This window comes from Zootoca vivipara, chromosome 6 (assembly GCF_963506605.1).
Source record: "Zootoca vivipara chromosome 6, rZooViv1.1, whole genome shotgun sequence".
In the NCBI taxonomy this organism is placed as follows: Eukaryota; Metazoa; Chordata; class Lepidosauria; order Squamata; family Lacertidae; genus Zootoca; species Zootoca vivipara.
Window position 1 is genome coordinate 14,166,249 of NC_083281.1, and position 27,165 is coordinate 14,193,413.

At 43.3% G+C, this 27,165-nt stretch overlaps 2 protein-coding genes across 5 annotated transcripts in view; both read left to right on the forward strand.

Annotated features, from left to right (window-relative positions):
- CLIP3 (CAP-Gly domain containing linker protein 3) overlaps window positions 1-4,317 on the forward strand; it is a 36,846-nt gene extending 32,529 nt beyond the window's left edge. Inside the window, exons 13-14 of the mRNA XM_035119143.2 lie at window positions 865-937; window positions 2,560-4,317. Coding sequence (XP_034975034.1) covers window positions 865-937; window positions 2,560-2,614 — 128 coding nt within the window. The 3' untranslated portion in view covers window positions 2,615-4,317. The remainder of the gene's footprint in view (window positions 1-864; window positions 938-2,559) is intronic.
- Window positions 4,318-7,244: 2,927 nt separating this feature from the next.
- Window positions 7,245-25,744, forward strand: ALKBH6 (alkB homolog 6). 4 transcript variants are annotated; one of them, XM_035120407.2, is made up of 8 exons: window positions 7,340-7,356; window positions 7,540-7,593; window positions 8,061-8,212; window positions 10,339-10,407; window positions 13,751-13,811; window positions 19,059-19,210; window positions 21,953-22,069; window positions 23,886-25,744. In XM_035120407.2, exons 3-8 carry the CDS (start codon window positions 8,159-8,161, stop codon window positions 24,156-24,158), a joined length of 726 nt encoding a protein of 241 aa, XP_034976298.1. In that variant the 5' UTR covers window positions 7,340-7,356; window positions 7,540-7,593; window positions 8,061-8,158; the 3' UTR covers window positions 24,159-25,744. The 4 variants fall into 4 exon arrangements, with proteins under 4 accessions (XP_034976297.1, XP_034976298.1, XP_060131436.1 ...); XM_035120406.2 differs by lacking the exon at window positions 7,540-7,593 and having other exon boundaries at window positions 7,245-7,356; XM_060275453.1 differs by lacking the exon at window positions 7,340-7,356 and having other exon boundaries at window positions 7,392-7,593.
- Window positions 25,745-27,165: the final 1,421 nt, after the last annotated feature.

Consider the following 27,165-nt stretch of genomic DNA (forward strand, 5'->3'; position numbering starts at 1 on the left):
TTTGTATTTGTTATAAAACCAATAAAAAATATATTTTAAAAAAGATAATTTTACTATTTATACCCTACACATCTTACTGGGTTTCCCCAGCCACTCTGGGCAGCTTCCAACATATATAAAAACATAATAAAACATTAAACAAGCTTTTAATGTTTAACTAACTACAGTGGTGGCTCGCAAGACGAAAGTAATTCGTTCCGCGAGTCGCTTCATCTTGTGATGATTTCGTCTTGCGAAGCGCGGTTTGCCGTGGCAAAAACAAAACAAAAACCCGCCAAAAAACTTTGTCTTGTGAAGTGTGGCCATAGAAAAGTTCATCTTGCCAGTCACCAAAAATATTGCAAAACGCTTTCGTCTTGCGAGCTTTTCGTTGTGCGAGGCATTCGTCTTGCGAGGTACTGTACCACTGTATTGTATTTTAATATTTTGTTGGAAGCCGCCCAGAGTGGCTGGGGAGACCCGGGCAGCTCGGCGGGGTATAAATGGTAAATTATTATTATTATTATTATTATTATTATTATTATTATTATAATAAAAACTTCCCTATACAGGATTGTCTTCAGACGGCTCAGGGGCCAGATAACTCCATACCCTCCAACATTTCTCTGATGAAAATAGGGACATCCTAAGGAAAAACGGGACATTCTGAGATCAAATCAGAAACTGGGATGGCTTCTCTAAATCAGGGATGTCCCTGGAAAACAGGGGCACATGGAGGGTCTATGGTGGCTGGGAATGGCATCTTACCTGGGGCAGAGATAGGAACCTCAGAAAGTGGGGACAAGAAAGAGACATTATTGACTGAAAGTGCCCCCCTTTCTCCGTTCTTAAAAGGACCACCTCTTCCTTTTCCCTCTCCTGCAGTCTCACAGCCAAAGCGCAACTTCACAGCAGTCAGAACCCCAAAAGATATCACATCGGAAAACTCCATCTCTAGGTAAGGACAACCGGCACGAAATTTGCCTCCCTTTGAAATCTCTTCAATTCACATACATCAGGCATGTCCAACTTCCAAGAGACTGCGATCTACTCCCACTATAAAAAAACTGGCATTGGATTGACCAAAGTTGTCAATCAGGAACACATGATCGACATGCTAGATCGTGATCGACCGATTGGACATGCCTGACATACATAGACTCCTGTTTTCCCCTCACTCTAAGTAGAGTGGTAAGTGGGTGGAACTTCAGTGGATCAAGGAGGGGAGCCAAGGACCATTTTTGAGCACCCATTGGGTGAGGCCTACTGAGAATTTTTCAGCTCAGGGTGGAGCCTGGCAACTGAAGTGGATTTTGGTGGGTTTGAGCAGGTCAGGGGTGAAGCCTAGCAGATTTGGGCAGGTCCGGGGCTTAACCTAGAGCGGGGATGGGTAACCAGTTGCCTTCCTGATGTTGGACTCAAACTCCCATCAGCCCCAGCCAGCTGAGGTCATGGATGATGGGAGTTGTCGCTACAAGGAAGAAGTTGGAAACATCCACTTCCTAATTCACACTTAACCACAAATTATTGTAAGGTTTGAAAGGACAAACGGTGGGGAGGGTAAACGATGAACCGCAAACAAGCCAGGTTCCGAAACCATGATTTGATGCTGGCTTGTTTCAATAATACATAGTTTGAACTGGCCACAGTTACACCTTTTTGGACATAACAATAAACTGTGGTTAGTGTTAAAAACAAAATGGATGCTTGCAACCTTATTGAGAGGAACAGCTAATGTGCAAATCCAAGACTCCCTTGTACTCATGTATACAACCATAGTCCTTTAGTACTTTTTTTTTCATAACTGCCCCAGTAACTTAGTGATGGATGTTGTTGGCTATTCTCTGGGTTCCCCCCCCCCCCGGCAATATTGTGTTTTATGATCTGAACTATGAATTGTTTTGCAGGTCTCTCTGAGTGCAGAGAACATAAACATGGTTTAAATGAATTCTGCAAATACATTTGCTCAAAGCCACCCAATTGCCTTCAGAGCAGAAGCTGGATTTTGCCTTCTGGGTCCGTACCTGGCTTTCAAATCCACCCTAGCATATATACAGCTGGTTTGGGGCTTGCCTCACCAATGAAAGTGCCTAAGCATTACACTGAGAGGAGTTGGTTTAAACCCGCCTTCCCCAACCTGAATATTCATTATTATTTATTAAATTTTGTTAGTCGCTTCATCTTTCGCAAGGCAGCTCAAAGCAACTTGCAGTCATGATGTACCCTCCTGATGTTTTGGAATCACAACCCACCAGCCCCAGCCAGCATGGGCCCCTCCAGCACATCTGGAACACAACAAGTTGGAGAAGGTTGGTTTAAGGGACGTCCAGAGCATTGATTGTTGAGATGCACATGGAGGAACCGTGAATCACTTAGTGGTTCTAGGAAGTGCAGCCTTTCACTTCCAGTTTATTTATTTTTTCCTTACATTTCCATACCAACCTTCATCTGAATATCAAAGGGCAGTTCATACAATATAACATGTTTCCTCTTCTGCTGCTTCCTGTCCTCCTTCAGAGCTTCATCAGTACAGGTAGTCATTTTTCAAACTCTCTCTCCCCTTCCCTTCATCTCCTGCAGGTTACTTTTCTGCTGTTGGTTTCCGTGGATGCTGCGTGCAGAAATGCAGTCGTAAACCTACCTGCGGCTCCCTCTTCCCTTTTCCTCTGCTGTTTCTTCGCTCTCCAAGTAATCAAAGACTGCTCTTCGGTTATTTTTTGCCCTCATCTCTCCTCCCCTGATTGCCGTTCTAGTGAACCCCAGTGCCTTGTTAAAACATATTAACACCACCCCTCTAGTAGTTTGTGAGAAATGCTATACTTATACCTTCCGTCCCCCGTTTCCTGGCACTCGTACCCATGGGATTTCGGCTAAAGCAGGTCTCTTCTGGCACCTCTTCGTTTTCCAGCATATTAATTGGCACCTAAAAGCTCACGCAGTTAGTCGGCTCAGACGTCTTTAAATGGAGGACAGAGCCCTAGTAGCTACGGTTTGGAGATAAATCTCTGGCTTCCTCCCCTCCTGCCCACTCGCCTGGTGCGTGTCGCAAAAGATCCCAAACTCGCGGAATTTCTCATTATGCCTGCTGCAAAATCACACGTGGAGAGCAGATTGCCTTGGTAGAAGCTGAGCTCTGTTGCTTGAGACAAGATTAACATTGTCTGCCCTCCGCCATGCTCCCGGTTCTGCCCTCTCCTCATTCTAGCTTTCGCCTAAAAAGAGTGTGCCCTGGGCAACCTGGTCCTTTTTGGTGCAGGCCTGTTCGGGTGGCTGCTCAGAAATAATTGAGTGGAACTATTTGCAGGTAAGTGTGCTCAGCAGGAGTGGCTAACTAACCCATGGCCTGCAGGCAATATCCGCGTCCACCTCCCCCAGCAATTTCTGGTGGCCCCCACAAAGCAAATGGCTTCTTTCCCTCTGCTCCCCAGACAGGTGGGAAGTGCTGATAAGTCCTGACATCGCACAAAAGGCAAAAACCTGCCTTTGAACCCCAGTTGCTGGCAATTGCAGGTGAGGAAGAGAGTTGCTGTGTTCATGGCCTGTTTATGGGCTTCACGTCAAGAAATCTGGTTGGCTACTGGGGTACCCAGGATACTGGAGCCCCTTTTGTCTTGAACCAGCAGGGCCTCTGATGCCCTTATGAGAGCAGGGAGGTTTCCAGCCTCCCTGCCTCTCTCGCAAGCAGGGAGAGGGGATATCAGCCCTTTACACTTTTACCCAAAGGGCCCCTTCTCTCTTGGGGACAGTGTCTTCATCAAGTGGTATCGAAGAGGCTCAGGAAACAGGAGAAAGCCCTCCAAGACCTCAGCAGTGCAGGATGGCAGCTTGAAACAGCAATTAAGCCTTCTCCAAGTTGAGTCCTTCCAGATGCTTTGGACTACAACTCCCATCAGCTCCCCCCCCCCCGCACTGGCCGTAGGACTGCTGTGGCCGATGGGAGCACAGCTGAACCAGCTGGGGCTGGTGGGAGTCGTAGTCCAAAATGTCTGGTAAGCGAAGGCTGGCTCTGGTAAGGCATTCTCGCCGACCCCCTGCACACAGACAGGAGCAGGAGATAAAGTCCGCAGCGTCCAGTGTCCCAACTTGTAGCATCTGAGCACACTGATTCGTCAGACAAATTAGTTATTTTTGCAATTGAACAATAGTAACCTGCGGGGTGCAGATGCAAGAATACGTCTCATCTAAAACGTGGTGTATGTTAGCAGCTGTGCTTAGCATTTGTGTGAGTTAGCCTACAGGGAGGAGGAAACCACCCAGTAACAGCCTGTGATGGTTTGTAGTATGTGTATCTCTGTGTGTATATTGAGCATATATTTCCAGAAGTCACTTTTTCCTATTAAAAAATGGGGGTGGGTGGTGGGTGGGAGAGAATAAAGAAATATTATAACTTTGCTTTTGCCAGCCTGGTACCTTCCAGATGTTTTGGTTGTGCTGATGGAAGCTCCCTTCCAAAACATCTGGAGGGACCCGGGTTTGCAAAAGCTGCTATAACTCACTGTTATTTCAACTCCAGCATTTATTAGCTGCAGCATGTTAGCTATTATAATCCATCTCAGTTAACATTTTAAACATACGGCTTTTGCTCAGAGGTCCCTATATTTTTGCTCACTTGGAAAGGGTTTAATCAAAATATTGGGACAGCAAGAGAGCACATGGTATCTGCCTATCGGGGCAGTCCCTGAGGCTGGCAAGGTGGAGAGTTCTTGGGTTTGGAGAGTTCTTGGGTTTGAATATTACTGCAGCAGAACTGATCAGGAATCAGGACCAGCGTTAAAAGTGAGCTGGGAAAGCAAAATCTTCAAATCCAGTCACCCTTTTGAAGTTTTGGTGGAGGAATCTCTGCATCAGCACTTTAAACGTTTAGAGATTGTGGGTGCAAACCAGGTGGCACCCGGAGTCAGAGAGCATGCAGTTAGAAAACAAAGTAGTGTGCATAATTTCATTCCAGACCGAGCCGAGATTCCCAGACTTCCTCCCAGCTTGGGAGAGGAGTTAGGGCAAGGGCTCCTTTCCCCACCTCCTGGGCAAATTGCTTCCTTGCTCATCTCTCTGCATGTGCTTCCATTTCCTTCCTTATCACACCTGCAAGGTCAGTTTGGAGACTGAGGAAAGCAATCCTGAAAAAAACAGGTCAAAGGGCTTTGGGAAGAGGACTACGATGACCACATTCAGAAGTCTTCTGTCTTCAGCATGTGCTGCATGTGCAGAAATGCAACAGGTGCAGCCTTTTGGGGGGCACAGGCTCCCAGTGATGGTAACGCCACACCTGTTGAGTTACGGCTGCTTGGACAGCCATGTCACGAGAGGATGTTTGCATTCCAGCATAAAAACTCAAACCCGGAGAAGCATTTGGGGTCTTGAGGAAAGACTGGTATGCAAAGATTGCAGTCCAAGCCTCTTGCCTTTCACCCTCCCCTCCATGCTACACCCCCCCATACATATTCTCTTTTGTTTTGAGATGCCAAGGTACCCCCAATCTTGCACCATCCTTTGGCCATCAACTTGTCATCACTCAGCTGTAAATACACATGACCTCCTCATCCTTCACTTGTCCTTGTAACTTCCTTATCAATCTGCAACCCATCACCGACCAGCAATAAATAAACCTTTCAGTTGATTTCAGCTTCGCGTTTGGCCACTAGGGGAAAGATCCTAAGCTTGTCCTTCCACCTCCCTTGTTGGAAGGGGGGGGGGGTTAATAACCCTCCCGCTGTAGAAATTGCAGTCGGGATTGCATAGTCTTCCCCAAACATAGCAATGACAACTTGCCACTGGCGTTACACCGATCTCAGTCGCAGGCCTTCCCCGTGGCTTCCCGTTAAGATTCCCTTCCTTTTTATGTAGAAACCACACTGGATTGTGTTCTTTCTGTCTACATGTATATTCTTTATTTTTTAAACAAAACAAATAACTTTGTAAACTGTCAAGTGAGATGGCTTGCTGTGCCCTCTGCTGAGCTCTCTGTTGAATCTTGCATGATTTCTGTCTTCCCTGACCCCCCCCCCCCCGGTCCACCCAGGCACACTGGAAGAAGGAAAAAAGTGGGGTGGGAGGGGCCTTAGCATGACGAAAATATCACTATGCTATTGCTTATCTGTTATTAACAAATTAATAAAAAGTGTTTCTATGTGTATGGTGTACAGAGCTCTTCCTTTTGCGCTCTCTCTCTCTCTGAGATGGATTCGGGGAATAATCTAGCTCAGCCTTTCTCAACCTTAGGCCCAAAGATGTTGGGATTACAACTCCCTTCATCTCTTATCTTGCCAACTAGGGATGATGGGAATTGTAGTCAAACATCTGGGGAGGGGACCCAAGGTCAAGAAAGGTTGATCCAGCTCAACCACAGCCAAGCTGGCAGCCTCCAGATTCTGTAGACTCCAGCCCACATTAGCACCAATGATCAGGGATGATGGGAGATGTAGTCTAGGTAGAACATCAGAAGTGCACCATATTGGCTACCCATGATCTAACCCAAGAGCCACAAACAAGAGCTCCAGAAATATAGGGAAAAGCCGCAGTTCAAAACGCATTTCCCGAATGTGTTGTTTATTGTACCACATTTAGAACCCACATTCCCTCCTACTAGGACCTCCAGGTGACATGCATAGTTCTCCCCATATTTTTCTCGCAACCACCCTGCAAGGTAGGTTAGGGTGAGAGACAGTGATTCTCCCAAGGTCACCCAGTGAGATTTATGTGGATGAATGGGGATTTGGACTCTGGTTTCCTAGGTCCTAATCCGATACTAACCACTCCACCACACTAGAATTAAGAGCAAGGGCGTAGCAAAGGCATTTGAACAAAGCAGGTGGAGCGCAGAAAGAAAAGTTTACTGAACAAAGCATTATACAGTACAGTTTCAGAAAGAAAAGGGCGGGGGGGGGGGTTTGCCTTTCTAACAGGGTTTGCTCAGAGCAGGGTTAGAGTCCGCTCAACTTCCTGCAAGAAAACCTCATAGCAAGACATCCTTCTCCCATACCCCCAAAGGGACCCAGGAGTCCTGGCCCCTCTCCTTCCTCCAGACTCCCAAAGGAACCCAGGAGTCCTGGCCCCTATCTTTCCCCCAGACCCTCAAAACAACCCAGGAATCCTGGCCCGCCTCCTTTCACTAGACCTTCAAAGGAACCCAGGAGTCCTGGCTCCCAGCGTCCTTTGCTCTTCAATAACACCCACGCCCCCTACCCACCAAAGACTCATTTTGACTAGCCCACAGACAATTGATTGGTTCACTAGACTGAAGGAAGGCGGGACCTACAAAAGCTCAGCTGCTTACTGATCCTTCCCGCGGGAGGCTTTCCCCGCTTTCTCTCATTGGATGGATGCAACACTCAGTCAACGAGCTACCCGGAAATGTGCCCTTGCTGTCTTCTGGAATGAGTGAGTATGCCTGGAGCAAAAGGGCGGCGGGGGGAGTTTGCAATGGGGAGGGGGCGGCTCAGGACTTCTGGGTTTCCTTTTCCTGCCCTTGGGAGCCCTGCTATAGGGCTTAAGCGTCCTGGTGAAGCTTGGCTTAGTTGGAATGGGGGAGACTTCCATTGCACCCCTTATTCCCATTTGCAGGAATGTCCAGCTGCACGGCAGGCGGAAATTCAGCAGGTTAAGCTGTTATTCCAGGTAGTATCTACACAACAGCCGCAAGGGACGTGCTGCTTCTTCGTTTTTTTCAAATAACTCCCTTGCCGCCCTTCCAACATCAGTTTTCAAGGCCATGTGCAAATGAAAAAATAAAATGCAAAAATGCAACCAAGGCATTAAAACTGCTGTAAAAAGCATCTCCATTTGCGGGGTGGGGTGGGGGGAAGATATGCAAAAATCCTTTAAACAATGAAGTCTCGGGATAAAGTGGCAATGATAAGTCAAGGTGAAGCAAAGGCACAGAGGTCGCTGCCCCAAGGAACTTCCAAACTAAGGGTAGGCAATTCAGAGAAGCAGCAGATAAAGGGGAAGGGTGGATATAAGAGGCTGGGGGAGGTAAGAGTAACAAGGGCTGGATGTGAGCAAATGTCTCTAGTAGTAGACAGCCTTCCTTGAAAGTAGGTCATTTCCCATGTCTGACATGCTGCTGCTTTTGTCTTTCTCAGGTGAGTGACTAACTGGGAGGTCACCCTTCTTGGTGAGGCTCAGGGATCTGTGATGGAGTGAGAAGAAACAATAAGAAAGCTCACCTCTCTGTTCTGAGATGTCGGCGACTTCTGCTGGGATTCTGGCTCTGGAGCCGTTTCGTGTAATGAAGGTACTGTCTTGTGGGAGGGTTGCTTTTTCTTAGAGGGTTGCTGGAATGTCTTCACTATTTATTAGGAAGCTTTGCACAGTGGTACCTTGGTTCTCAGACTTAATCCGTTCTAGAAGTCCGTTCCAAAACCAAAGCATTCCAAAACCGAGGCACGCTTTCCCATAGAAAGTAATGCAGAATGGACTAATCCGTTCCAGACTTTTAAAAACAACCCCTAAAACAGCAATTTAACATTAATTTTAATATCTAACGAAACCACTGATCCATAAAATGAAGGCAACAAACAATGTATTGCAGTCACACGATCAGTCAATCAATCAATCAATCAGTAGCTGAACCAGGTTCCACACAGTCACAAAAAAGAGCTGCAAAAACAAAAGCGCAAAATAAATGGCAAAAACAGACAGACCTCAGCGTAACACTCAAAACGGAAGTGTAACACTCAAATTGGAAGCATAGCACTCAAAACGGAGCACATTCAGCTTCCGAAAAAAGGTTTGCAAACCGGAACACTTACTTCCGGGTTCGCAGTGCTTGGGTTGCAAGTTGTTTGAGTACCAAGGTGTTTGAGAACCAAGGTACCACTGTATTATGTTCAGTGATAGGAGTACACTTGTTCACAGACACACACACAGAGAAGTAAATTAAGCTGGACATGAAGCAGTCATGTATTTGTATAGAGTTGTTGAAGGTTTTCCCAGGAAGGAGATGAGCACAATCTACTTTTAATGCTACATATCAAGCCATAGTTAAGTTGAAGGGGACGTCACACCTTTTTGCTCACACCTGGCGAGCGTCGTCTCAATCTCTAGGACAGGAAGATGAAGGAACTTGAACACATTTTAGTCATTCTGGGGCTGCTTGTTATCTGGTTAAAGATAATAGTAAAGAAAAAGATTAAAGATGGTTAAAGATTGTTGCGGGTTGGGCTAGATGACCCTCAGGGGTACCTTCCAACTCTACACTAAAGATCATACGCCTGTTTTGCATCTCATTTTTCTATTTTGTATTTGTTAAGTAAAGCAAAGCATTGTTTGCTAATTTTTTTAAAAAAAAAACAAGTCAGGTTTTAATTTGTTTAGTTTGATGAATGAAAATGATATCGTATATGATTATGAGTACATATTCAATATATATTTGCCATTTTAAAAACAAACCTGCACATAGGGTTGCCAGACTCAATAGAGGACAGGACTTCTGTGCCTTTAATTGCCCTGCTCTCTTTTGAGTCTGGAAGCCTTAAAGAGAAACCAGCAGACTCTTTGCTTGGAAATTAAACAAAGGGTCTGCTGGTTTCTCTTTAAGGTTTCCAGACTCAAAAGAGAGCAGGGCAATTAAAGGCACAGAAGTCCTGTCCTCTATTGAGTCTGTAAACCCTACCTGCACACTAATGAAATGTGTTGCACATGTCTATGACCAGTATAGATTGGGGTGGCGGCTAGAGAGAAAAAACAGAATAATTATCCCAGAGAGGGGGAAACACAAAAACCACCCCAGAATTTGATCCCCTTCTTCTTCTTTTTCTTCTTTATTAAATTTCAATACCGCCCTTCATCCAAGGATCACAAGGTGGTTTGCAATATTAAAAACACAAAATACAGTATTTTTCATCTATAAGACGCCGCTGTGTATAGGATGCCCCCTATTTGGGGGGACTCGGATTTAAGAAAATGGGGGAAGATTTATCCGTGTATAAAACACCCCAAAAATTTGGACATTATTCTTTTGGGGGAAACCTAGACTTATACACGGAAAAATACAGTACATACTGTAGTAACAAACCAAACAATAACACACACACCCCCAGTATAAAAGTCCATAGATATTTAATTAGCCAATATTATCAACAGTTGTTTGATTAGCCAAAGGCCTGTCTAATGAGCAACATTATCAAAACCACCAAATATTAAGTGCCAGGTATTTTGTACAGAGGGGAAATCTTCATTTTATAGATATTACAGTATTCATTTTTAAATACAGAAAGCCATGATTCTGACTGAGGAGCATGCAAAGTTCCCTAATTCACATTGCAGCGGCTGGGATTTTTTTGGGGGGTGGGGGTGGGGAGGGTTCCCCCCCTTAGATCTGCATTTTTGTACTTTTCACATTTTCTCTTTTGTATGCAGTCTCCACCAGCTGCCTATTATGTTCCAGATTTCATCACAGAGGCAGAAGAGGCGTATCTTTTGCAACAGGTGCGAGCACATTTATGTTCACCTTTGTGCGGTGTTTTAAGAACCGCCTTGTTGAATTCGAACCAGGGGCGAGGGAACCTTTTGGGCTCCGTGAGTCACATCCGTATCAGGATCTGCCCCATGGGCCAAATTCGACGAAATTCCCTTTCAGTGTGATCTTAAAGGGAGACTCACAATGGCTGATGAGCAGGGATCAAATCCTGCTGTTTAGAAAACCAATAATAATAATAATAATAATAATAATAATAATAATAATAATAATAAATCCTGTTTAGGCTGTGCAATCCTGTTCTGTACTGGGAACAGGTTTGTGCTGCCAGTACATCAGCTGGTATCAATAGTGATGCCAACTGATGTGCCCGTGCTTTGGAGAAAAACAGCCTGCTGAGCCAAAATTGGCCTGCAAACCAGAGGTTCCTAACCCAAGAATTTCTTTGGCAGTGACCAGCCAGATGCCTCTGGGTAACTCCAGGGGCATAGCAGGGGGGGTGATAGGGGCGGGGTACCCCAGGCTCCACTCTGGGGGGAGGCAGCGCCCCCTCCCGACTTCCACCGACGGCCGCCGCCATCGCGGAGAGGCCCCGATGTTGCTGGCTGCTTTACATGCCACTCAACAGAGTGTGGGCGGTGGGGTGGGGCCGTGCACAGAGCTTGCTGGGGCTGGGGAGGTCCTCTTCAAGAGTGCAGCCACCTTGCCTTTTAACATGGCTGGCTGCTTGCTCACTTGCTCAGCGCGGCCCGCCCCTCACCCAGGAACAAGCAAAGCGCGCATCGAGACAGCTAGCGAGCAAGCTGCAGAGCGAGGCTTTTTTAAAACCTTGCTCTGCGGCGCCACTCTAGCACTGGGATCCTCTGCTGGGCACTGAGGTTTGCCGGCGGCTCCACTGCATAGCACGCATGCGTGGAGCCGCTGCACACGGCCCATGCGTCATGCGCTTCCTGTGCATGCGTCATGCGCGTCTGACACATGCATCGTGTACACCGCTGTGCATGTGTGCTGCGTGGGCGACACCTTCATCTGCCCCTGGGTGGCTCAAAAGCAGGGCAAACTGCCAAGGGCCATCTTGTATTGTGACCCCTGTAGGATTTCAGGATCCTGCCTGTTGACAGGCATGTCCTTCTGAGCTAATATTTTAAAAAATCTGCTTCTGTTGTTGTTGTTGTTGTTAATTCTTAATAATAATAATAATTTATTATTTGTACCCCGCCCATCCAGCTGGGTTTTCCCAGCCACTCTGGGCGGCTTCCAACAAAGATTAAAATACCGGTACATTAAAATGTCACACATTAAAAACTTCCCTATACAGGGCTGCCTTCAGATGTTTTCTAAAAGTCTGGTAGTTGTTTTTCTCTTTAACATCTGGTGGGAGGGCATTCCACAGGGCGGGCGCCACTACCAAGAAGGCCCTCTGCCTGGTTCCCTGTAGCTTTGCTGCTTGCAGTGAGGGAACTGACAGAAGGCCCTAGGCTCTGGACCTCAGTGTCCGGGCAGAACAATGGGGGTGGAGACGTTCCTTTATTAAATCTGTATTGCACATTTTCCTCCCCAAGGCAGCAAACATCAAAGTGGCATAGCAGTTAAAGCAGCCATATAGTATATTCTTAACAGCTACGGTATCAATATCAAATTTGCCAGGATTAGCTATCAAGTTGCGCTTGGTGTTTCAAATGATACACACAGAGATCAGTTCTCTTCCTTCTCTCTCTCTCTCTCTCTCTCTTTCTCTCTCTCTCTCTCTCTCTCTCTCTCTAATGACTGTTTAGGGAAGTTTTTAATGTTTGATGTTTTATCGTGTTTTTAATATTCTGTTCGGAGCCTCCCAGAGTGGCTGGGGAGACGTAGTCAGATGGGTGAGGTTTAAGTAATAAATTATTATTATTATTATTATTATTATTATTACTGATTTCCAGCCTTAGATCACCAGCGATAATTTCTGTGCAACATTACGATAAGCAGAATTCAGTTTCCACGCCTCCCTGTCATTCTTAACAATGTTGTGATGGAGAACATAAACGTTCCAACTTGCAGAACTAACATATATAGAACAAGAGAACAGGAAGAACATGCGTTTAGAGAAGATTGGAAAATGTTTATTGAATATATGGGAAATAATTGTGTACAACTGAAAACGCTGGCAGCATTAATAAATTCAAAAGTGTAAATAAGTTTTGATGGATTCAGTAACGGAATATTGAATGGTATGGTTTTTGTAAAATATGCAGGAATCTATGAGATGTAAAATGAGCCATGGAAAGGGAGTCATTGATATCTTAAGGATGTAAAATGAGTATTTTAAATTTTAATAAAATTTAATAAAGATTACATATATACAAAAAAAGAAGAGAACATAAATCTGGGGGAATCTGTCCAATGGGTTGGAAGAAGGCTGAGCTGCCCCTGGGTGCTTCTGTTTTGCTTTTGTTTTTAATATTGTTGTTGTTGTTTAGTCGTTTAGTCGTGTCCGACTCTTCGTGACCCCATGGACCATAGCATGCCAGGCACTCCTGTCTTGCACTGCCTCCCGCAGTTTGGTCAAACTCATGTTCGTAGCTTCAAGAACACTGTCCAACCATCTCGTCCTCTGTCGTCCCCTTCTCCTAGTGCCCTCAATCTTTCCCAACATCAGGGTCTTTTCCAGGGAGTCTTCTCTTCTCATGAGTTGGCCAAAGTATTGGAGCCTCATATTAATAAATATTAATTTCCATTTTTCCATTTTCCATTCCAATTAATTTCCATAAGTTTCCATTTTATCACATTTAAACAAATCCTTATTGTACTCATGACATATTTGCTCAGTCGAGCTTCGACTTCCCTCCCTCCCGTATCATGGTTTCCATCATTCATTATCACCTCATAGCATTTATACATTTTCCTATTTACGTTTCACTCCTTCCGTTGATCACAAATTTCTAAATAAATATAAAAAGGTACAAATCCTCAGCATTGCAAGGTTTCTTACAACAACCCTGCTAGTGTTGTTAATTGTTTGCAATTGTCCTTCAGATATTGTACAAATTTACTCCAGTCTTTTTGGAAAGCTGGCTCACACCGGTTTCTGATTTTCCCGGTCAGCCTTATCAATTCCGCCAAGTCCATCATCTTTGCCTGCCAATCTTCCAGTAATGGGATTTCCCATTGCTTTCATTTTGGGGTGAAAAGAGTTCTTGCTGCTGTTGCCGCATACATAAACACTTTTATATCTCCCTTTGGGATCTCATTCCCTACTATACCTAACAGAAATGCCTCTGGTTTTTTCACAAATGTATTTTTAAACATTTTTTGGGTACTTCTTCTGATGCCTGCAGTTTCCATGTGAATATCTGTCTTTTTTTTTGTCTCCAGGTTTATGATGCCCCCAAACCCAAGTGGACTCAGCTGTCGGGGAGGAGGCTGCAGAACTGGGGTAAATGTTGTGTTCAGATGCCGGTGGGGAACCTCACAGCTCCCTTTAATCGTGTGGATCCCCATTCACTCCTATAGCGCACAAAGGAGGCTCAGGCCAGTGTATGGTGGGTAAACAGACCCTTGTGCTGCAATATAGACAAGCTGAACAAAACATCATAACACCATGGCCAATAACCATGGCACTAAACACTATTTATTTGGCTCCCTCGGCCAATAATGCGAGATGAGCGCGCAACCCCAGAGTCGGTCACGACTGGACCTAATGGTCAGGGGTCCCTTTACCTTTTTAAACACTATTTATAGACTAATCCAAATAATCAGAAATTGCAACCGAAGTCTCTATATCTTCTTCACCAGTCACGGTAGAATAATTCAAAAGTTCGCTGGTCGTGGTAGAATAATTCAAAAGTATAGCCATTAACTGTCACCAAATATCGCTGGAACAGAGTTTCCAGATAACCAATCTGTTTCATTCAATGCTTCATCAGCCAATCTTGATCAATTCTTCACCAGCCAGATTTGTAAGAATTAATGTGAGAAAGATGCAGTTCAATTTCTTAACAAGCCCATCTTACATATAAGTAATTATACACATTGTAGAAATTATGCTCTGGATCAGTCAGTGCTCATGTGATACTGTAGTCACTGATCAAGATTGGCTGATGAAGCATTGAATGAAACAGATTGGTTATCCGGGAACTCTGTTCCGGCGATATTTGGTGACAGTTTATGGATATATCGAACTTTTGAATTATTCTACCGCGACTGGTGAAGATTTAGAGACTTTGGTTGCAATTTCTGGTTATTTGGATTAGTCCAGAAATAGTGTTTAGTCCCATTGTTATTGGCCATCGTGTTGTGTTATTTTGTTCAGCCAGTGTATGGTGGGGTCAGTTTTCTTCAAGAGCATGAAGGAGGCTCAGGCCTCCATTTTGTCACACATCTGACCCTAATCTGTGAAAAAATCCCTGCTCGGCAGGGTGATATACAGCGGTACCTCGGTTTTCGAGTGTCCCGGAAGCCGAACGTTTCGGTTTTCGAATGCCAAAAACCCGGACGGAATTGCTTCCATTTTCGAACGTGCCTCGGATGCCAAACGGCTTCCACTGCATTTTCTGTCCCATTTTCTCCATTGACTTTTCAGCCAGCCCGTTGCAAAAGATTGGAAAGGAGAGGATATACCACCTAAATCAGATTGACAAAACGAAATAAGGGAATACGCTGAACTGGCGAGATGATATCAGCAAGGTGAAGAGATGTTGCAGATGAAAAATTTATCAGAGAATGGAACGTATATACAGAGTTTATGTAAAAGAACACTGTCAAATTACCAATCCGTTTGGCAGGTTTTGATTGAACTTCTGTGTATAAAATAGGAAAATTTGATGAAACTCAAAGTAAGTCAGACAACGTGGAGAAGTCTTAGGCAAGTACGTATTTAAATAATTTAATCAGGGAACGCAATGGGAGGATTGGAGGTCAAGTTCAATTGCATTACAAAACGATGGACAAAGCAAGTATCAATTAAGGAATGAAAGGTTGTATACTTTTATTTTTATTTTGTTTTTAACATCAACGGATCATCTTTGTAGTGTTATGTAATTTTCAACCAATAAAGCATAAAAAAGACTTTGCAGCCAGCCCTTTGTGCCTCGGTTGTTGTAACGTTTTCGGAAGTCAAAAAGTTATGTTCGACAACTAAGATACCACTGTATAGGCCTCTCATCACACCAACAGCTAGTTTAGCGGTTAAGAGCGTTAGACATGGACTTGGAGAGGTGCATCCCCTGTTTGCTGTGAAGCTTATAAAACAGCATTTTGCCAGGCCTCACCTCCTTCACAGATCTGTTGTGAGGGGGGAAAAATGAGGAACTCCCCACCTCAGCCTGACTTCCTTGACAGAAGAGCGGGATATAAATATTATTTTGGGGGGCAGGTGATACAGACTGCTCCCAAGTTGAGAAAGCTGGACTTGTTTGTTTGTTCACCCAGTTGGGAGTCAGGGTGGATAAAAAGCAATAATTTTAAGAATTTTAAGAATAAAAAATCAGATTCTTTTTTAAAAAAATTATATCAGATTTTTAAAATAAAATGCTTTTGGAGGAAAAAAACCTTTCTAAATATAGTTTTCTATTTAAGTTACATTATAGTCCAAACGCTATTCATCAAGAAATAAGGACTTGTTTAAAGTTTTTCATATGTGTTAAAAAGCAGTCCTAAGGTGTTGTTGTTGTTGTTGTTTTTAATTGTTTAACCACATCAGTTAACAAACATGGATACATATGTTATTGTTTTAGTTAAATAAATTGTTTCAACTAAGGAAATGATTATGTCAGTAATGCTTTGATGGTGTTCCCTGCTTGGCAGGGGGTTGGACTGGATGGCCCTTGTGGTCTCTTCCAGCTCTATGATTCTATGATTATTTTTCTCCTTCTAATAAAGTACAGAGAAAAGTTGTCCAAATATAAACAATATCATAATTATCTGTCTATGTATTTCTGATAGTATAACCAAATCAATTATTTTTGATATATCTGTAAAAACTACTCTGAAAAATTATTATTCCAAAAATGAAACCTTCCTCTGGTTGTAAATATTAAGAGGATGCTGGCAAGACTGAACCTTTCTGGAAAAAATGATTTACAGTAAATCAAGTCTTACTGACTAGTGATTTAAATTGTGATTTAAATCGATTTGATTTAAATCAAATCCACCCTGGTTGTGAGGGGGGGGGAGATGAGGAAACCCCCCCACCTCAGCCTGACTTTCTTGACAAAAGAGTGGGATATAAATATTAGTTTGCCCCAGGTTGAGAAAGCTGGACTTGCTTATTCGTTCACCCACTTGGGAGTGCTTAAATCCAGACCAGAATCTCTCTCTCTCTTCTCTCTCTCTCTCTCTCTCTCTCTCTCTCTCTCTCTCTCTCTCTCTCTCTCTCTCTCTCTCTCTATACATACGGTATATATATTTACATATTGAACAACCATGAAATACCATATCAAGTCCCACTCCACCTGCAGTCTGATAACTTGCACCATGAGGTGAATAAAATCATGAAATGCTGAGGAATTAAACCAATGGCAGCTAAAACACTTTAAACACACACACACACTACAGTGAAGCTGAGGTAATATTTTTGATCTGTGAAACCTTTCAAGCCTGCCAAAACAAATTTGAAACAAATTTGCCTTCCTGGCAAAACTCGTCGTCAGTGGAAATCTCCACAGGCCCAAGTCTTTGCTGGACTGTTGGCCTCTGTTGTGAGGTAAACAGTTTATGAGGGAAACCGCCCAGAAACATGGGCTGACTCACGAAACCATTACGTGGTCTTCCAGAAGTGAAAAATACGCCGTGTTTTGAGTTAAGAGACAGATGTTTGTTGGAGTGTGGCTGCCATCAACCTTGACATGACCACCCTCTACCCCTGTAACAGAGAGTATTTTATTTTATTTTATTAAACAATTTTATTGAGTTTTACAATTTTATATACCTCACAATCCTCAATATCACAAAAAACATATATATGAGTCCCAATCCTCTCCCCTGATTTCCCTCAACTTCCCCTTCTGGTCCTTTAAATATTTGTTTCTCCTGCCTCTTTTATTCTCCCTTCATTTTGTAATCTTTTACCTAAATATTATTATACTCTTATCATTTTCGTACCATATTTCACATCTTACATGTTATTATTTTCCCAATTATAATGTCTTAACTTTATATTTATTTTCTTAATTGTAGGCTAAGTGTTTACTCAAACCCTGCTAGTGAGTCCACTTCTTTACAATATTTCTATAGATACAACATAAACAATTCCCAAGCCATTATTATTAATCATTTTTAAAGTCTCTTTGTCCTTCTCTTTTAGTTTCCTGGTCAGCTTTTCCATTTCATCGCATTCCACCAGCTTTTCTTGCCATTCTTCTTTTGTTGGTATCTTGTTGTCTTTCCATCTTTGGAAAAGTAATATCCTAGCCGCTGTTGTAGCGGACATAAATAATTTCTTCCACTCTTTTGCCATTTAATGGCCTATAATACCTAACAAAAGGGCTTCTGGACTTTTAACAAAGGTTGTCTTAAACCTTCTTTTCATTTCATTATAAATCATTTCCTAATGGCTTTTGATTATTTTACAATCCCACCACATATGGTAAAACGTGCCTTCTTTCTCTTTACACTTCCAACACTTACTGCAGCTTGTTCTGTACATTTTTGCCATTTTTGCCGGGGTGATATACCATCGATACATCATTTTTCTATAATTCTCTTGTCAAAGTTCTACAATTAGTAAATTCTAAATTCACTTTCCATGGTTTCCCCCAATCTTCCATTTGTATATTGTGTCCTAAATCTTGTGCCCTATAGACAGTATTTTAATAATAAATCTTTATTGCAGTCCAAAGACCTGTAGCATAGATTCAGAATAAAATACAGATTCACACAGACAGCCCCCTGGGAGAGGAAGACCGAGACGATATTTGTTCAGTCTTGAGTATGATTATTTTTGATACGTATGACTACCGAAAGAAACTTTGCCACGGCCACTGCAGACAGGAAGAAGGGGTTCCGACAATAACGGACTGGCAGAATAAAATGCAAGAATTCGCTGAAATGGCTCAATTATATAGGCAATTCAAAAAAAAAATCATGGAGAAATGCGAAAGGTATAAGATATATGTTCAAAAATATTGTAAAGATTCACTGTCTATACTAGGGTTTGAGTGACTTGGGCGTGAGAAGGATTTGAATAATAGAATTAAGGAAACTAACTGATGTAGGAAATTATTACATAATCAGGTAAAGAAGTATAAAATAATTAGAGTACATTCATGGGTAAAATTAAAATATATGTTAGGGATTAACAGGAAGTCCAAATTGTGGTAGTTTATATATGACTTTGGAATATTTTAGAATACAATTTCATTACTTTTTTCTTTTGGTTTGGTCTGATTCTTATTTGTATTGTTAATATATGTGTGCAAAAAGACAGAGACCAATAATGAGGGATATAATATTGTTTATAAAAACGTTTATTTTTGTAAGATAAGAACATTGTTTATATTCTGCGATACAGAGAACTTTAGTATTGAATATTGAATATCAACTTTATACAGTGTTTTGCTATGTATTCTTTTGTTTATTAGTCTACTTTGTAATATAAAATCGTTAATTAAAAATCAATTATATATAAAAAAGAGACAGTAGTATTTTAAATCTGTGACACTTTTACGCTTCTTTTTTCCCTCAGGAGGGCTCCCGCACCCCAAAGGGATGGTTCCGGAGAAGCTGCCTGCCTGGCTCCAGGCCTGCGCAGACAAAGTGTCTTCCCTCAGCGTTTTTGGAGGAAAAATGGCGAACCACGTCCTGGTCAATGAGTACCGCCCTGGCGAGGGCATCATGGTAACCGGCTGCCTCACACATGGCCCCCGGGATAAAATCGCTGAGAAATCCCTAAGGCTTTTCGTACAAATCCATGGCACGGGTGCAGCGTCTGGGAAAACGTGCGCCGTTCTTCTGGCGGCCTCGCCTCAGAAAAAGGCTGGCGTTAACGTTGGGAAAGGTTCAGAAAAGGGGAATCCAAAATGGCCCAAGGGATGGCACAACTGTGCTTGTGAGGGAAAGCTGCAGTTAAGGGACTTTTAGAAAAGGCGAATAAAAGGTGACATGGTAGCAGGGTGGATAAAAATCAATGATTTTTTAAAAATAATAATCAATTTTTAAAATTTAAATCCGATTTTTTTTAAATTTAAATCTGATTTTTTAAAATAAAATGCTTCTGGAGGAAAAACCTTTCTAAAGATAGTTTTTTATTTAAGTTACAGTATAGTCCAAAGGCTATTCATCAGGAAATAAGGATTTGTTTTAAGTTTTTCATGTGTACTAAAATTCAGTCTTTTTTTTAAAAAAAAACCAAACCCAAAATGTTTAACTACATCAGTTAACAAACATGGATACATATTGCTATAATGTTATTGCTTTAGTTGAATAAATTGTTTAAATTGTTCTTAAGGAAATGATTATTTTTCTCCTTCCAATCAAGTAGAGCAGAAAAGTTGTCCAAATATAAAGAGTTAACTTATTGAACCTCACCTTAATTTCATAATTATCTGTCTATGTATTTCTAATAGTCCAACCAAATCAGTAATTTTCGATATAAATGTAAAAACTACTCTGAAAATTTATTATTCCAAAAATGAAACCTTCCTCTAAGATTATACCAGCAAGAATGAGTCTTTCTGTAAAAAAATGATTTAAATCAAGTCTTACTGACTAGTGATTTAAATAGTGATTTAAATTAATTTGATTTAAATCAAATCCCCCCTGCATGGTAGAAGTTAGGCATGGCATAGAGAAAGTCGATAGGAAAAGGTTTTCTCTCTCATAACACTCATGGACACCCACTGAGGCTGACTGTTGGGAGATTCAGGACAGATAACCCTTTTCTTCTTTTTTCACTTTAGTTAGTATAGCCGAAAACAAAAACTTTAAATATTAATATGTTTTAAAAGGACCAATAAAAGAACTTGTTCATGCAGTGCACAGTTAATCTGTGAAACTCCCTCCCACAGGTACACCAGCTCCCTCGGCCAATAACGCAAGATGAGCGCCGCAACCCCAGAGTCGGTCACGACTGGGGTCCCTTTACCTTTACCTAAAAGAAGGTTAGACAAATTCAGGCAGGAGAAGGACTATCGATGGCTGCCCTCAATGGCTATGCTCTGCCTCCACAGTTGTAGGCAGCAATTTTTTCCTGAAAACCACAGGTGGGGAAAGTGCTCTTGTGTTCGAATCCTCCTTGAGGGTTCCCTACGATGGCCGTCTGGTTGGCCACTGTGAGAACAGGATGCTGGACTAGATGTGGCCTTGGCCCAATCCAGCAAGGATCCACTTATGTTCTTGTGCCTTTGAAATTGGGGCTGGGGTTCTTTGGGGATTCTGCTGCCCCATCCAATCTCATCTCAAGCCTTTGGGCCAGGGCCGGATTTACAGTAAGTAAAGCCCTCAACTCCTGAAGGTAATGGGGCGCTTTAAATGTCCAGCTGTCCAGCTGTCCTTTGTCAACGACAAATGGTCACTGTTTTTTGCTAGATGGTAATTTATGGACCTAATAGGTATCTAAAGCGATTTGCACATCACAAAATAGGTATTTGACTAAAGCAGGGGTCCCCAAACTACGGCCCCCGGGCCGGATGCGGCCCAATCGGCCTTCCAATCCGGCCCGCGACGACTCCCGCCGCCCGCTGCCGCCGCCCGCTCTCACGGCGCGCGGCGCAGCGACGATCTAAAAAATCGGCAAAAAATCGCCGAAAATCCTTTGTGCGCATGCGTATGGGCCTCTCCCGACCCGGAAGAGGTCATTTCTGGTGCACTTCCGGGTCGGGGGAGGCCCATACGCATGCGCACAAGCGATTTTTGGCGATTTTTTCCCGCCCGTGTGCGTGTGCGCATGCGCACGGGCGCGCACTCCCCCGCCCTCCGGCCCGCTGCGCGCGCACTCCCCTTCCCCCCGGCCCACCGCGCGGTCGGCGCGGCGGGCACCGGCCCGCCGCGCAGAAAGTCTGGGGACCCCTGGACTAAAGTAATTGTTGAACTGAAATACAATTAAGAAGAAGTACATATATTAATAGTGAAATACAATTAAGAAGAAGTACATATATTAATAGTGAAATAATTATTAAGCTCTAACTTGAAATGATTGTTTATTCATAACAAACTTAATAATGCAAACCCATTGCCATTTGGCAATAACAAAAGTTATTTAGAAACACAGTTTACAAAGACTCATAATCTAGACTCATTATCTAGTCTCTAGAAACTTGCTATAACATGAAATAATAAGAGAAAACCAGTGATATTTTAGGGAGCAGGCTAGCAGGCGGGGCCCATGACTTACATCATAGGAGCCTACACAACAAAAAACACTCTTGCTGTACGTAGGTTTTATTTTTTGTTTTTGTTTTTTATCTTATATTTTGGAAAGGTACATCCAAGGTTTTTTTCCCCTTTAATTTTTTTTTGGGGGGGGCAAGAGAGTTTGGCCCTAAGCTAGAGCTTGTTTAGCTTATATGTAAATCTGGCACTGCTTTGGGCAGAAAAATATCTCATTTACCCTGTCTGACATTGGGTCTGTTTTGCCCGTAGCCCCACGAGGATGGCCCCCTCTATTTCCCCACAGTCACAACCGTCAACCTGGGGTCTCACACCTTCCTTGACTTCTACCATCCCATCAGCAGAAGGCAGCAAACGGAAGGCGGAGAGGTAAATAATAATGGGCAAGAGGACGTTCTCCAGTTCCATTTTATTTATTTTTAAAATATATTTGTTATTAAATTTTCTGTTTTACAATTTAGAATGCTCATTTAAACATCATGACTTCCCTTCTTCTCTTTCCATGGTTCATTTTGCAAGTCATGAATCCCTGCATATTTTACATAAACTCAACCATTCAGTATTCCGTTATTACATCCATCAAAACTTTATTTACACTGTTGAAATAATGTTAATGCTGCCAACATTTTCAAGTGTACACAATTCCCCCCCCCATATATTCAATAAACATTTCCCAATCTTCTCTAAACGTATGTTCTTCTTGTTCTCTTATTCTATATGTTAAGTCCTCAAGCTGCACATATTCCATCAGCTTAAGTTGCCATTCTTCTTTCGTTGGGACCTCGCTCGTTTTCCATTTTGGGGCTAACAAAACACGGGCCACAGTAGTGGCGTACATAAATAACCTTTTTTGACACCTGGGAATTTCTGTTTGAATTATCCCCAACAAAAAGGACTCTGGTGTTTTTTTTAAAAGTACTTTTAAACATTTTTTTTCCAATTCATTATGGATCATTTCCCAGCACTCTTTTACCCTTGTACTCTCAACCTCATTGCATCTCCAGCACTTATCTGATTCAGTCTTATACATCTTAGCAAACCTACTCCGAGTTAAAAACCATCTGTAAATCATTTTCAAGTAGTCCAGACCCAGTTCAGCTACTTGGCAGTTAACTGATTCTGGCCAGAGCTGTGGGGAGTACTGGTTGGCACTGCCACTCAGATATGGGCAGCTCAATTTCTGCTGGAGGTGAGGATCAGGGAGTTCAAGGGAGGCCCAGTAATAATTGCCATTTAGAGGAATGTAGGAAGGTGCCTTAGGTACCAAGCTAGGTCATTCATCCAGGGGTTCAAGCAAAGAGAGTCTCCCAGCCTTAACCTGGAGATCTGGCCTTCTGCATGCAAAATAGATGCCCTGTCAATAACCTATAACAAACACACAAAACGTAACCGGCTGTGCATTCACATAAACAATGCTCTTCTGTATTTTACACAGTATCAATTATTTCTCTTGCACATAATCAACACATAAAGTTCAACAGAGTAAACGGAAGTCCCAATAGATCAGTTCATTCATAGAGTCCAAATATTTGCTAGTTTCTGTTCCACGTATGTCTTTGTATATTCATAATATCCAAATGGGAGCTTACTACAGTTCCACAGAATCTTGACAAGGATTTCTGGAGCAATGCCTTTTTTCGCCCTCCTGGGCTTCATCAGTTGTACATGTTCGTATGTAGTATATCAAGATAATGAAACTTATAACAACTTATGGCTGTTTGATTCCCCCATTGCTGCCCGTTGATAGCCTGCTTGCCACGTTAACCATGCAAATTATCTGCCTGTTCCCCCACCCCCACCCCCAAAATATTGCATCTTTCTCTGCTGTTCTAGGTAGCTGCTGTTGCCCTGATCCTAGCTGTGCATACACAGTGTAAAAAGGACAGGCAGAACCCATTTACAGGTGTCACCAGGCAATTGCAATCCTACTGACTTTGCTTGGGCATATTTTGGAAATGTGGGTGCATGGAATTTGGGTACCATTTAGCAGTAGAACAACAGATAAATTGGGATATGTGGGGGGATCCCCCAAGCAGAAAATCCAGGGGATGGAGTGGTGTGGCACAAAATTTGATAAGCACTGCTATAAAGCACACTTCCATTTCTGCCTGCATGCCAAAATGTATTGCTCTCAGGCTGCGCACATCTTCTAGAAACAGCTAAGGATTTTTGTTTCCCTTTCCAGGGGCCCATCCCTCAGACTGAAGATCAGCGCCATTTCCTGTCCCTGCTCCTGAAGCCCCGTAGCCTCTTGGTCTTGCGGGAGGACATGTACTGCCGTTACCTTCACGGCATCCGCCCGGTCACAGATGACACTGTCACAGAGAAAGTGGCCAATGCAGGCATGTGTGACGCTGAACTTGGGGACATGTTGCAGCGGGGGACACGGGTGTCGCTCACCATCCGTCACGTCCCCAAAGTGCTGAAAACCTCTATTTTCCTGGGTAGACGGAAGTGACTGTTTTGCTTTGTGGTGGCCCACGCACTGGAACGCTTTTCTGTCCACAAGCAGGTCCCTGCATGCAGAGAGCCAGCATCTCAGGCAGAAGGGTTCTAGCCTAGACTTCTCTCTCTCTCTCTCTCTCTCTTTCTCTCTTTCTCTTTCTCTCTCTGGGATGCAGGGAATGTTTCTGTGTACAGTACAGAGAGTTTGTGGTGGTTCTTTGTTTTTTAGTATGGAGGAGTATTCCTCCTTGTAGTCCGAAGTGTTGCAGTCCATGTTTGACCACCTCTTCTGATGTTTGAGAGAATGAATCTTAACACAGAGAAAAACTGTGAAATGCAGGAATTGCCGGAGAGAAAGAGCAGCCGCTCTAGACTGCAAATTTGCATGAGCTATTAAGCGGGGGCGGGGGGGGGGGGGGGAGGCAGGGAGTGAAGAGAGAGACGAGAATAGTAAGCCCTGGAGGCAAAGGAGAAGATGAGGCTGTGCTCTGGTGCATAACATGTTCTATAACACACAGCATGCAATGTGGCCTGGCAGATGGAATGGATGCTTGTCCTTCCAGCAAAGCCAGAAAGTCAGGCCATCCTCATTCTCTTCCCAGCAAAGAACCATGTCTAACTTTGCTACCAGGAGACTGGAAAACCGGAATGCCTGGGTTTGACTCACATGCCCACATAGCCATGGCAGAGAGCCTCTGGTTTGCTCTATGGGCATGTCCTTAGGCCTCCAGACCTCCCTGTTTGGCCCACAAGGCTGCTTCTGCCAAGCCATGCCCACCTGTCCTATAGATAAAGATGCTGATGGATGCCAAAAGGGAGTTTGCAGGCACTGATAGTCAACTGATTGCCGGGGCCTGCAAAGCCCTGCACTTTGCAAGCCCACAAGGATCATGTCATAGTGAGGGCTTGCAAAGGGTATTTTTGCTTTCATGGTCTGATTGCAAACCACAAGGGTGCAAACATAGTGGTGTCAGGTGACAGAAGTCCAGTGCCGAGCCTGCAGAAATGCAAATCTGGGCTATTGGATAGGTTTCCATCTTCTGATTTTAACATGTTGCCCTACATTGCTCCTTATCCATGCTAGTTCTGGCTCAAAAGACCAATTCAACTAAAGCATATTTCCACTCTTGGAAATATTTTATGAGGAAGTGCTAGCTTTGAAGCCAGGACATTCAAATAAATGACTTGCCAGGCATGTGCTAACGTCATAAAGGTTTTGTGTGTGGTTCTTGCAAAACGCCTGTGGTTCTGAAAACGTTTGAGATCAAATGAGCCCTTGTCTTTTGCCCCAAAGACTAAATCCACACTATTGTGCCTGAACTTAGCACTCCAAAGATGCTCTGAATCCCAGGATACATTTCTAGTGTTCCGTCGGGGCATGTCAAAGCATCGTTTGCAAGGCTGACTTCAGCACATCGCAGTCAGTGGTGAAAAATAAATGTGAAGTCAGATTTAAAGATAGCTATGGGGTGAAGAGGTTACTGAGATACAACAGTAGAAGAAAAAAAGTCCATCTACAATGAGACAAAGGAGGAAATCTTACAACATGCAGATATGCTGCTGACATAGAGGACTGTATGTCTGATGCACTGGAATACAGTGGTGCCTCGACTTACGAATTTAATCCATTCCGAAGGCACCTTTGTAAGTCGAAAAATTCGTAAACGCCATTGGAAACGTGATTTCCCATAGGAATGCATTGGAAACGGAAAAATTTGTAAGTCGAAGCAACCCTATCTAAAAATTTGTAAGTCGAAAAATCCCTGTCTAAAACCGCTGCAGGTTTTTTTCAGATGTGGAGACATTCGTAAGCACACGGCCATTACCACCATTTGTAAGTCGAAAAATTCGGTTGTCGAGTCGTTCGTAAGTCGAGGTACCACTGTACAAAATAAACTTCCACCAAGTAAGCTCAACATCAAAAAAACCAAGATCATGGCCACTAGTCCCATCACCTCCTGGCAAATAGAAGGGGAAGAAATGGAGGCAGTGAGAGATTTTACTTTCTTAGGTTCCATGATCACTGCAGATGGTGACAGCAGTCACGAAATTAAAAGACGCCTGCTTCTTGGGAGAAAAGCAATGACAAACCTAGACAGCATCTTAAAAAGCAGAGACATCACCTTGCCGACAAAGGTCCGTATAGTTAAAGCTATGGTTTTCCCAGTAGTGATGTATGGAAGTGAGAGCTGGACCATAAAGAAGGCTGATCGCCGAAGAATTGATGCTTTTGAATTATGGTGCTGGAGGAGACTCTTGAGAGTCCCATGGACTGCAAGAAGATCAAACCTCTCCATTCTGAAGGAAATCAGCCCTGAGTGCTCACTGGAAGGACAGATCGTGAAGCTGAAGCTCCAATACTTTGGCCACATCATGAGAGGAGAAGACTCCCTGGAAAAGACCCTGATGTTGGGAAAGATGGAGGGCACAAGGAGAATGGGATGACAGAGGACAAGATGGTTGGACAGTGTTCTCGAAGCTACGAACATGAGTCTGACCAAACTGTGGGAGGCAGTGGAAGACAGGAGTGCCTGGCATGCTCTGGTCCATGGGGTCACGAAGAGTCGGACACGACTAAATGACAACAATGTGTCATTTTTGTCCAGTTATGGGTAAATATTATTATACCAGCATAGCAAGCTAGGAGAGTCAAGCATTTCAAAGTCTTCCATAATAATAATAATTTATTACTTACACCCCGCCACTCTCGGCGGCTTCCAGCATAATATAAAAACACAGAGAATCATTAGACGTTTAAAACTTCCATTGCCAGGACCGTGAATGTGTCGGGGCTGCAATTTGGCCAGCTGCAATCAATACTGTAATAAAATATCAGTACTGTAATAAAAGAGGTTTAGGTTGGACATGTTTGTTGGGCCCATGAAACAGCGATCGGAAGGACGTCACCTGAATATTATGGGCTTTCAACACTATTTGGCCAAGGCTGAGCTGCTGGCCTAGTCTTCGTTTGTGGCAACCCACACCAAAAGCCCTACTCAAAGGATTCTGATAGGGAACCC

Coding starts and splice junctions, on each gene's coding strand:
- ALKBH6 (XM_035120406.2), top strand. CDS start 8,159: ATGTCGGCGACTTCTGCTGGGATTCTGGCTCTGGAGCCGTTTCGTGTA. Junction 10,408..13,750: donor AGGCGTATCTTTTGCAACAG/GTGCGAGCACAT, acceptor TTTTGTCTCCAG/GTTTATGATGCCCCCAAACC. Junction 19,211..21,952: donor GCCCTGGCGAGGGCATCATG/GTAACCGGCTGC, acceptor TTTTGCCCGTAG/CCCCACGAGGATGGCCCCCT.